The 12,473-nt window shown below is 40.1% G+C and overlaps 1 protein-coding gene across 2 annotated transcripts; it reads right to left on the reverse strand.

Moving 5' to 3' along the window:
- Nucleotides 1-765: 765 nt before the first annotated feature.
- On the reverse strand, nucleotides 766-11,293 carry LOC128608184 (uncharacterized). Of its 2 annotated transcripts, XM_053625715.1 has the most exons (9): nucleotides 10,523-11,293; nucleotides 8,701-8,874; nucleotides 8,075-8,232; nucleotides 6,884-7,082; nucleotides 6,364-6,460; nucleotides 5,285-5,456; nucleotides 5,022-5,174; nucleotides 3,414-3,562; nucleotides 766-2,561 (listed from the first exon to the last, which is right to left on the reverse strand). In XM_053625715.1, exons 1-9 carry the CDS (start codon nucleotides 10,813-10,815, stop codon nucleotides 2,496-2,498), a joined length of 1,461 nt encoding a protein of 486 aa, XP_053481690.1. In that variant the 5' UTR covers nucleotides 10,816-11,293; the 3' UTR covers nucleotides 766-2,495. The 2 variants fall into 2 exon arrangements, with proteins under 2 accessions (XP_053481690.1, XP_053481688.1); XM_053625713.1 differs by lacking the exon at nucleotides 766-2,561 and having other exon boundaries at nucleotides 3,070-3,562.
- Nucleotides 11,294-12,473: the final 1,180 nt, after the last annotated feature.

Genomic DNA, 12,473 nt, shown 5'->3' on the forward strand with positions numbered 1-12,473 from the left:
TCGTTCCGGCTGCAAGACGGAATCACGGGTTTATATTAACGCCCTTGTTCTTGCGCATGACCGTTTCTATAGTAACAGCTCATTCACAGGGAATTAAATGGCGGACAACGGACATAATCTAAGAAACTTCGATCTAACAATTACACAGATTCAACAGTCGGTATTTTTTCCTCCAACAAATAACAAATGATTAGTCTTGGCAAGTCGCTGTGGTATAAGAGGAACAAAACATTTTGAGACGGGTCCTTATGGGAACTTCAGGGTAATAACGGTATGACACCGCTCCATCACTTATTATTTTACCGGACGTGTTTTATTTAGCTTTACTTAGCAACCATTAAACTAAAACTAAATGCAGGAGCTTATAACTAGCTAACATCAGGCTTATGTGAGCAGCCTCATACTGTAACGTTATTAAGACAGCTAAAACAGTAAGCCTTAAGTACAGTAAGTGAGTACAGCTTGAGCAATAAAATAATAGACAAGTCTACAGTTCCATTTAGAAGAAAAAGAAAAAACCCCCGCAATGATAGCAAAATCCTTCTTCTTCCATAACTCGGAGAATGATGAGAGCCAGACTAACCCGCATCGGTGGTATTTCCTGTAAATGTTTATATTGAGTTTGATTCATACAGCTCGAATAATGAGCTCATAGTCACAGCATGTAGTGCATCAACTTCAAAAGAAAAAACGGGAGTCGTGTATAACTGCACGGCCTTGATACGTGTGTGGGAGGTCACGAAGGTCAGAGTGAAGAGGGAGCAGAGAGAGCACAGAGCGCGGCTGTTGTTCCAGATCTGCCTCAAAGGAAAAACACATGAACTCTGTTTATAGTGAAACATTTGTGATGCGTTTACGGTTTCAGGTGATAATTTATTGGTTGCTGTTGTATTTTTATTATTCCTGTGAGACGTTAGCCGTTGTGTGATGTGCTGAGGTCACAGGCTGACGTTGTTATTGCTAACCCAGTTACAACGGGGTTTATTCGGTTTATTAGGGTATGTACAGGTCATATTTATGAAACGTAGAAGTCGTGGAGTTATTGGTGCAAACACTGGAATCAAATTCCCAGAACGCAACGCGGATACACAGCAGAGTATACAGCAGAGACTCGGCTCGGCTAGTCGGCGATGGTATTCGCATGAAAGTTGAAGATTTGCAAGCTGATCTGTTCGAGTAGTTATAAAGAAGAGAAGATGAGATGAGAGAGCTGGACAGACTAAAGGACTAAAGTGCCACTGCATCGCTCTCTTTGGTTCCACTGCACCTCTTTCGGCAGGTAGTCGAAAGGGATTGTGGGTAACGTTAACTAAAGTGTCAACGACAAAAAAAAATTAAAAATTGAAATTGTGGACACCATTGAAGATCGCGTTAATTATAAAGATGAATATGTAAATCATCCAGGGTGGATTTTTACTTTAAGTTTCATTTCAAACTAAATTAAACTCTCAGATGGAGACTTTCAGTCATGGTGTAGATAGAATACGTAACATCGATATATAAAGCGACCACTGGTGTGCGTCTGGAAAGAAAAAAAAAAAAAAAGCTGTATTTCATACTTTTATTGGTTTAAAGAAATCTAACTATCCCAGACCAAATCAGTCCATTATGATTCACAGATAAATTTTCAATGCTAATGCCATACTATAGCGCGGTTTCCTTCGAATTGAACCCTTTCTCGCAGCGTCCCATTCTGCTGGCGGAATGGAAATCGACTTATCGGACGTTTTCAATCAGTAGAATGAAATGAATTATTTTTATTAGTGCAAGCGTGTTAGAAGATTAATCAGGACGCTGTTGGGTTTCTGTGTGTAGAGTATCGTGACTGTGTTTAGCTGCTGGTGAGCAGGGTGATGGAAAAGGGGAGGGGTTTGAGCCCCCTGCTGGGCAAACAATTCACACTTCTCCACAATAACACTGGTACAGAGATAAAACGGAAACAATAAAATAACATTTAAACCTAGTATGTAAAAATAAATAAATAAATAAATAATAATAATAATGAAAAACTGCAAATTCTTAAAGCGAGTGTCTACTTTCATATGAGTCACTACTCATGAACCACTATTGTGGAGTGTGACCTCACAAATAAATTCAATGCTGAACATGGGGTACCCCCAAAACAGGCCTTTTCTGGCCTTTGGAAAAAAGAGTTACGCAGAAAGGAAAGAAAAAAAAAAAAAAAAAGCAATGAAAGCATTTCTCCAGAAGGTGGTAGCCTTGCTGAGGGAGTTTTGATTACACGGTTCAAAAGGGCTCCATGACATCAACAAAACACCCGAAGATGAATTTATTAACCATGTTCATAACAGTCCTGATTATTAAAAGCAGATTTATTAAAAGAATCCACAAGAAATTCATGAAAAAAAAGTGAAATGTGATCATAACAGCTAAGAGGCATCCATATTTCACAGACATGGTCACTCGTCACACCCCCTTGCACCCCCGTCCTCCCAACACACACACACACACACACACACCTGAACAGATCATTATCAGTCTCTGTTGCCTTCTGGCTCCAGGGCACATAAGGATTTCCTGCTCCTCAGGCTGTACCTCGGCTGTGGATGAGAAATTAATCCATATTAGCAAACGAACGCAACTGCAACGTTAAAAAAACCAAGACAAAAAAACAAAGCCTGAATATTATACCATCTTACAGATGTATGATCAATCTCTAAACTAAGATCTGTTTGAATAGCCAGGATTGGAAGGAATGGAATTTAAAATGGCTGCTTTGGGGAATTCTTGACATGCCTGGGAATTAGGAAGGAATTTTTAGAATGTGCCGGCAGACTAAGGTGAACGTACTCCGCGAAAAAGGACAAAGTCTTTTTTTTGGGGGTTGCATCCGTCTATCAAGGATTGAATTCACACACTGCGTATCTGGATTTTATCTTTATTTACCACCAACATTTACACTTGCGCCTCTGGATTAAAAAGATGATGCTGTTTCTACCGTTTAATACGACGACAAACACTATCGTGGTCCGACGGGTACGTTTCTGAAGATGGGCCTCTGTTTCTGTACGTAGCATGCATATTGTTATGCACGGTGGCGGTCAGATTTCCTGATAAGCTGATCGTTTTTTCTGTTGCGGTTACGATACCATGCATTCAGAGGCACTGTGGTCATCAGATGTGGCTTGTACAGACGGATGTATTTACACACTTTGACCAAATGCATCTCAGACCTCGAGACATGGACTGAGGGATCAGATTTAAAGCCGTCTTAAATGCCTACTGTTTGCGTTCATGCCTCCATGCTGATGCGGATAATCCGTACAGAATCTTGATCCTCAAACAAGCAGGTGCCAATGACAACTTTTACATAAGAGAAGTCTTGTATCGCAGGATGAGATGAAACCACGGTTGTAAGGTTTCCTTTTACATTTGCGAGTCAGCATTCGTACCTGGTTGTGGCTGTCCTCCAGGATCACGCTGTAGACGACTGCTGAAGAGTTAGGCACACGGGAGCCTGAGGAACGACGCTGCAGTCTTTTTGGGACCTCTGAGGTACTCGGAGCCTCCAGTGGTGGAACAGAGCTCTTACACTGTCGGCCTAATAAGGACAAAAACAAAATGGTTAATAATATCTGATATTAATGTATTTAGCAGAACTGCTAACCCTGAAGAGGAATAAAATCACAGTCAAACATAAAAGGTGACAGCATGAAATGCCATTTCTTCTTTTTGAGCCATTCCTTTGTGGATTTGCTAGTGTGCTTAGGATCATTGTCTTGTTGAAAGGTCCATTTTAGGACCGATGGCCTCACATTACCTTCCAGCACTCTTTGATATGACGCAGAATTCATACTTGAATCAATGAATGCCAGCTGTCCATTCCCTGTGGCAGCCAAGCAACCCTAAACCATAACATTTCCACCACTGTGCTTCACAGTTGGTATGAGGTGCTTCTCCTGAAAAGCTGTCTTTGGTCAGTACCAAACAGGTCTGCTGTTACCATGGCCAAACAACTCCATCTTTGATTCGTCTGTCCAGAGCACATTATTCCTAAAGGCCTGGTCTTTTCCTCTATGCTCATTGCCAAACTGTAGTCTTGAAAGGTTTTTTCCTGGCAATTTTGGGGTTCTTGGAGACTTCTTTTTGCATCAGACGGTCTGCTCTTGGGCTGAATTTGCTGGAACGGCCAGTCCTGGACAAATTGGCAGTCGTTTGAAATCTGCACCATTTGTAGATTATTTTCCTTACAGTGGAACGATGTATTTCAAATAATTTGGAGATCTTTTTAAATCCCTCGCCAGACTCATAGGCATCCACAACCTTTTTTTTTTCTGAAGGCCTTACAGAACACTTTAGAACTTGGCATGATGACACCACACACCTCAATAGCAAAGGGAACACCAGACACTAGATATGAGAGCGGTATAAATAAGACCGGTTCCACCTGCACTCCCTAAGCAGGTCTTAATCACTGGAGTCCAAACTTGAACACCTGATTCTAATTGTATGGATTTGAAGAGGTGATAAATGTAAGGGTGTACTTACTTTGTCCATGTGACTGATCTGTTGGCTCACAACACAAACGTATAACCCGTGATCTAGTGAACCCGAACGAGGCGGAAGCCATGAACCAGTGAGACGGCATTTTTGTTCGGTCTTGTTTTGAGTGACCGAAAAGCACACTGAAAAAACGCAGCCGAGAACATAAAGGGAGTCAGAAGCTCCAAGGTGTGTGCTTTCGCAAATCACTGCTGATGATGTGTTCCAGATGTGTCAGTGAAACGGGATTAAATGCATTAGCCCCCGATACATTTCACTCTGTATAATCAGCTGACACAACGGTCACTGATAGGCTGCATGAAACCTCAGTCTGGGCTGGACAGAAATCAGCCTCAGCCTTGCTTCTTCATACCGTTCTGTGTGGTTTACCTTACAAACAATTAACAAAAATAATCCACTTATTTCATTAATATATCAACCTGATGTGTGTCAAAGATTTTGCCTTTTTTTTTTTTTTCCTTCAAGGAAAGATGCCATGAAAATATACAAATGCTTACTCCTTCGTAGGGAAGAAATTGACGGCAAGGTGGCCTCTATGGCGCCAGAAGGATGCAGAATGACCATGCTGCTCTTCTCTTCTCGATCCCACTTTCTACCCCATTGCTCCTGTCTGGGTTTCGTACAGCCATTTAAAGCCCCTGAAAGACGTTCTAGGGGGAAAACAAACCAAAACTCAGACTTGGGTACACACCAATAATTAACACTTGTTTACAGATCAATTTAAGCAGAAGGAAAATCCTGGCTGTAGCCAGTCCCTTACCTGCTTTCCTCAAGGTTTGCTGAAGGTTAGTGTGAGTCTCTTTCAGCTCCCTCAGGATCTCCAGACTTTCCCTGTTCACGTTACGGAACCGGGTGGCAAAGTATAGCAGAACGACGCAGGCGATCATCACCATGGACTTCCTGAGAAGCCCAACCAAAAAGGCGATCCGCTCCTATACAACAGCAGGGACAACCTACTTACATCAAGAGTGTGTCCAACAGAAATGGATGTTCACGTGAAGAACAATTCATTCTGAACTAGTCGTGTGTCATTATGTGTTCATATCATGATGACTGCTTATTCCTGGAGGAAAAATTACAAAAATCCACACCCATAGTTTTTCTGCTGCAGGAGTGGCTGAGAAGGGTCCGCTGTCATTATACAGTACGAGAGCAGCCTCTGGAGGCGAAATAAAAACCGTTGCTGACAGATTTTGTTGTGTTATTTGAAGTGTCTTTTTTTATTATTATTTGCTATTTGGAGTGTTACTTTTTTGTTCAGTTTGAATGTATATCTTTTATTTACTGTAATATTTATTAATAGTATTTATTTAATTTAAAAAAAAAAATACAGGACATTTTCATAGTACAGCCAGTACTGTTTATTTTTGTAATAACGTTCATCAGTATTTTACTTTAAGTGTTACTATCGGTTGATTAAATCGGTTTTGAGCAGGTACCGCCCAAATTAGTTACCAGACCTCTATACATAATCATTGATATGGCGAAACCTTCTATAAGAAGATATTTATTTAGCATTTATGCAAGGAGTCTCCAGTGTCAGCACTTTGTAATAATTCTCTATTACGGAAAAGTCTTCAGGACAGGCAAGTCTTATTAACGTCGAGAGAGAAGAAAAAGAGAGCGTGGTGAAGGAACGACCGTTTACAGTCGCTATAACATAAGTTTCGTGCAGATTTTCCACAACGTTAAAATGCAACTATTTACCACGTTTCATTCGTTAACTAGTTAAAAATAATTCCGCTTTATGTCGTTGATTTTTTTCTTATAACATGCCTCATCTCGTTTTACTCCTTACATACTGAAACGTTTCTCTTATATGTCGTGTGAAAAACCCACCATCTGCTGATATCCAGGATTATCATCTTCCAGCACCATCCTACAAATCAAACGCTCCAGGTAGACATTCAGAGCCACCAGCCCGAACAGAAAAAGCCTTCGAGACAAGATTTTACAAAATGTAACATATGCAGTTTATATGGTTAATGCCTTTGCAATACATTCCAACATCAGCAGGATCAAACAATGCAACACGATCACATGTGAGACAGAGGGTATGGGTAACTCTAATCCTGCTCCAACCCTCCAGACGTAGCTTATCAGCTAATTATCGAGCCCTAGATGAGCGTAATCAAGGAGTCTGCTATTACAGAAGCACTGAAATCGTTTATCTGCTTAGTCGTAATGAAAGGGCAGGAGGACATTGTCCCCTTTCTTAAGCTTACAAATCGTCTTTTTCTAGCCAGAAGAGCAGACTTCACATAAAACTACTGCAATTTTGCTTGCAATATTACGGTCTACAGTACTTACAGCACCGGATGGAAAACCTGCATGTAAATACATGGTGGTATTCGCTCACCTCGCTCCTGAGGTGCGGCGTGTAGAGGTGAGCAGGAAGGACGCGCAGAACCCCAGCGCGTTGTACAACAGAGAGCTGAGTGTGTGAGACTCGGACATGATGAAGCTCTGAAGGAAAGCGACGCGTTTAAAGATCTCGGCAAACGCCACCTGCTGCTCCTGGACAGAATGCCTCATCTCAGCGAACACATCCCTCAGACCTGCAACAGAAACGTTAAGTAAGGAATAAAACACAACAAGGCGTGCGGTTAAAGAAAAAGTCATCAGCGTATGTACCGAAGTGTTTTATTATTCCTACGCTACATCAATTTGTCAACGATTATGACGATTAAATCACTGACACTGGAGACTCCTTCCATAAACGCCTCCTTAAGAAAAACTTCACATCATCAATGATCATACACACCTTTGTTAAATAACAAATATATTTATCTAAATATATTTACTATTAGCCTTAGATCATGTAGATTGTTTCCGCACACGTCCCTGTGAACGAGTTGTTACTATAGAAATGATGAAGTACTATAACGTGTACATAAATTATAATTTGCTTTACAGGCAAACAAGAACTGCTGTTATAGAAACTATAACTATATTAAAATATCAGTAAAATAACTATATTTTACTGATATAAAAACTAATCAGACTAATCAATTCGCACTCGAAAATTCAACTGTGCAGCGGTATAAAAATAGATAGACAATATTAAAGACAAAATATTACCGAGAAATGCGTCTTGATGCCATTTTTAAACACCAGATAAAAATTGATGCCGAGTTGCATTAAGTTTTACAGCTGATTTGTCAAGTCATTAGGGCAAAACGGTCCAAAAACACCAAAAAATTATTAAACGGGGGAGGAAAAAAAAAACAAACAACAACAACATGGAAATGAGGCTGAGAATTTAACGTGCGTGAACAGACCCCAGACCTATATTTCAGAATGTGATCAGAGACACAGAGAGAAAAAGATGCTAAAAATAGGTGTCGAAAAAGATTTTAAAAGACATGTGGAATTACAGTAAGGATGCACAAAGGGCAGAAATGGTTATTTCCACTGACGGAACTTCATACATGAAAGGTCTGCTTTCTAAGAGAACAAAACACTCAGGGATGCGTCATACACTGTTATTGTGCGTGCAGTATGGGAGAGCAGACCACAGTTTCATTCTGGTTTAAAGCCACCCTGTTACCTTTTGTTGAGTGCTGCAGTGTGGTCTTGAGCTCTTCCCCGTTGCGCAGGATGGTTTCCTGAGATTTGAGAGCTGCACTTTGGGCCTCTACTAGATCCTCGGCCATCCTCTGGGTGGACGCAAGCTGCTCGGCCACACCGGCTGAACTCTCCGTCAGCCTGAGACGTACAGGCACGCGTCGTGAGAAAAATTCATCTTTTGAACATGCAGAAAACTTACTGCAAAAGACAACTGATATATAAAACGGTATAATTATTAAAACAATATCAGACTGGCATACTTTATATTCTTTACTAAAAACAGCTCCAGAATTATTGGTAAAAAAGCATATGAATTTTATTTATTTTTAAATCGATAACAGGTTTTATTGTCTTAGATTACATTTGTTTAAACTCAAGGATAGAGCGCTCATATTTTACTTCGATTTCCTCACCGTCCTTTACCAAGGGTGACAATCATTATGGAATTGACTGTAACTGTGGACAAATGCAAGACTCCCCCCCCCCCCACAGGTGTTATGCAAGTGCTCATAAAACTGTCCACCTCTGCACTACATTAAACTTTGATGTGTTCTTAAGAATGTAATTAATATAAAAGGATCTGCAGCACTCAGGCTGTTGGAGCACCTGTGGATGGTGTTTTCCGCCCGATGCTGCCACTGCTCACTCTGGAGGTAGTGGCAAATACTGTGGGCGTGGGTGAAGAACTCCGTGTAGGTGTTAAACGCGACGGGGTCCATGTCACGAGTGCACGTTTTAACGTCGGCGCCATCAGGACACTCCGGAAAACGCCGTCCAGACCTGAAATGAACCAGGCTGGGTTTTTTTTATTATTTTTTTAAAAAATGTACACTACACAGACTGTACATGTTTTACAGAGTGTAATTATGAGTAACTGAGGGTTTTACAATAATGTACTGGAAAAAAATTTTTTTACTCCTAAAGCAATCACCCATTGCAATATACAGCACTGAAACGAAGATGTAAACCAGTGATGTTTCACGATCAAAAAAAAAAACTGCCTGCGTGAATTTGACTTAAATTCAATTCCGATCACGCCACAAGTTAAAAACGTTTTAACTGTAAAATTAATTCCACACGCTCCCTCAGCACAAGTATTTTATGAACATAATCCAACAGTTCAAACATTAAGCTCATTGTTTAAATACATACAATGTTAATCTGGCTATTCGTTATTAGAGCTTTTATTCCTGAACTTTCCACCAACGGTAAACATTAGGTCCAAGTCGACATTATTTATAGGCTGGACTTGTTTTTAAACCAACTCAATTCACATGACAGGCTAATAAAAATTTTTTTTTGTTAAATCAATAATTAATATAGTAATTTGATAATGGTGGGTTGTGATGTGTATTTCACTGTAATACTATATATATAACAAACGTGAGTACACCCCTCACATTTTTGTAAATATTTGATTATATCTTTTCATGTGACAACACTGAAGAAATGACACTTTGCTACAGTGTAAAGTAGTGAGTGTACAGCTTGTGTAACAGTGTAAATTTGCTGTCCCCTCAAAACAACTCAACACACAGCCATTAATGTCTAAACCGCTGGCAACAAAAGTGAGTACACCCCTAAGGGAAAATATCCAAATTGGGCCCAGCGTCAATATTTTGTGTGGCCACCATTATTTTCCAGCACTGCCTTAACCCTCTTGGGCATGGAGTTCACTAGAGCTTCACAGGTTGCCACTGGAGTCCTCTTCCACTTCTCCATGACGACATCACGGAGCTGGTGGATGTTAGAGACTTTGTGCTCCTCCACCTTCCGTTTGAAGATGCCCCACAGATGCTCAATAGGGTTTAGGTCTGGTGACATGCTTGGCCAGTCCATCACCTTCACCCTCAGCTTCTTTAGCAAGGCACTCGTCGTCTTGGAGGTGTGTTTGTGGTCGTATACTGATAATATATATATATATTATATATATATATTATATATATTATATATATATATATTATATATATTATATATATATATTATATATATTATATATATTATATATATATATATATATATATATATATATATATATATATACACACACATATACATACACACACACACACACACACACACACACAGAGAGAGAGAACCCTGGGTGTCCCTGGACTGTATTTGAATTGAAAAAACACTGCTCTACAGACACAGCTGAACGTTTCCTTCCTCCATAGAAGGAGGATTAAGCTGTATTCTTTGGTTAGATCTCAGTGGTTATTACATAACTCTGGGCTTAATTTAAGCTTGCAATGCATTAAACTGATCCAAAGTAATAACAGCCTGCATTCAAGTTAAATCACACCAGGTAAGACACAAATCAGTAGAGCCAGGCTCATATCAGCAGCAACAGATCCAGCCAAAACACTGCTGCACGCATGGATGTGCGTGGCTATGTGTGTGTGTGTGTGTGTGTAATAATCCTGACCTTCTCAGGTGACAGTGAGTGAAGGCCAGAGCCATCATACTCTGCGTGTCGTCGGAGAAATCCCGACAGTTTGCATGGACTTTCTCCAGCGCCCTGGACCAGCACGCGCCATACCGCGTCTGACCCGCAAACTCCCGCAGCCTCTGTAACTCCGCGCGCCCTTTCTCTGCTAAAGCATGATCCGCAGCCGTAGGGACGAACAGATTGAACGCAACGTAAAGTATCGGAATCGTGCACATCGCCTGTTTCATGAAATTAAAAACGAGTATAATAGTACAAGATGTATAAAACATGTACACTACAAAAATGAACTCGACCTCAGCGCGTGCACGGGGCCAACATGTAGGCGCTTCCGGTCGAAGACTAGATTTAAATTTGTAAATAGTGTACAAATGACCGACACATTCTTTTTAAGTTACTTTTCGATGTATTTCATATTGAAGTAAAGATGACGAAATAAACTGAAAGCAGGGTCCTGTTTCATTACAAATGTAAACAGACGTAGTCAGCTTCACCTCGCAACAATTCCCTGAGGAAAACACGCCGCCATTTTGAAGGCCATTACAGTCGTCTTACCTGACCAGTTCCTCAAATGCTTAACACTTTATTAAAACGTTTATATAAGAATACAGTGTTTGTCACGTTATAAATTATGTTACTTGTAAGACTTTGGAGGACTGAGGGCTCAAAGAATATATCTTGTGTCTGAAAGGGTGCCTATTCCTACCCATATTTTTTTTGTACCTAGTGTTGCCAACTTTTCAGGGAAAAGTAGTTAAAGCGTGCTCAAAAGGTCGCTGGGTGACGTCAAGGGCGAGTTTGCATACTGATTGATTCGTCGTGACGATTTGCATATCAAAACGTGCTAAAGGAAGAAGGAATATTTTCTGTAGACATTTAAAATAGAATTGAATTTGATCAGAATGGAAAATAATCAAGTACAACTTGTAATCTAAGAAGACAGAAATGGTAGTAAGGAGTTCAAGAAATAGACAGGAAGGAAATGATTACAGGTGGAATAACTTGCTTTTATTACTTGTAGATATAGCTGAGAAGTGAGTTTAAAGCTAAGAAAAATGAAGTGTGTAGGTGGGATAAAAAATGGTGATCAGTGATTGGTCATTAGAAACAATTGTGATCAGTGATTGGTCATTAGAAACAATCGTGGCCAGTGATTGGTCATTAGAAAAATTGGTGACCAGTGATTGGTCATTAGAAACAATGGTGACCAGTGATTGGTCATTAGAAAAATTGATGACCAGTGATTGGTCAATAGAAACCATTGTGATCAGTGACTGGTCATTAGAAACAATGGTGATCAGTGATTGGTCATTAGAAACAATGGTGACCAGTGATTGGTCATTAGAAACAATTATTGATCAGTGATTGGTCATTAGAAACAATGGTGACCAGTGATTGGTCATTAGAAACAATAGTGATCAGTGATTGGTCATTAGAAACAATGGTGACCAGTGAGTGGTCATTAGAAACAATGGTGATCAGTGATAGGTCATTAGAAAAATTGGTGACCGGTGATTGGTCATTAGAAACAATGGTGACCAGTGATTGGTCATTAGAAACAATGGTGACCAGTGAGTGGTCATTAGAAACAATGGTGATCAGTGATTGGTCGTTGGCGCAAGCACAACTCAGTCAGGCTTTACACAATGGTGATGAGTTGACTGAACATTGGCAGCACTGTTTTGTACCAGCAGCTTTTGTACACAAAGCTATTCCACATTGTTGGATTGAGTGAACTGAGTATTATTCATAATGCTTTCATTAAATTAGTGTCATTTTGGCACATAGGCATGATAAACTTCAGCAGCAAAAATTACCCAGGAGTCATTGCGGTCTCATGTAGTTTAATTTTCAAACCAGTAACAAATGTTAAAGCTCTTTGTAAGCAGGAGCAATATTTCAAGTAAGATATAACATAATTTGTCCACTT

The sequence above is a fragment of the Ictalurus furcatus genome, chromosome 5 (genome assembly GCF_023375685.1).
Source record: "Ictalurus furcatus strain D&B chromosome 5, Billie_1.0, whole genome shotgun sequence".
Classification (NCBI taxonomy): Eukaryota; Metazoa; Chordata; class Actinopteri; order Siluriformes; family Ictaluridae; genus Ictalurus; species Ictalurus furcatus.

Coding starts and splice junctions, on each gene's coding strand:
- LOC128608184 (XM_053625713.1), bottom strand. CDS start 10,815: ATGTTTTATACATCTTGTACTATTATACTCGTTTTTAATTTCATGAAA. Junction 6,461..6,883: donor CGCCGCACCTCAGGAGCGAG/GTGAGCGAATAC, acceptor CTTGTCTCGAAG/GCTTTTTCTGTTCGGGCTGG. Junction 5,175..5,284: donor GCAAACCTTGAGGAAAGCAG/GTAAGGGACTGG, acceptor TTTTCCCCCTAG/AACGTCTTTCAGGGGCTTTA.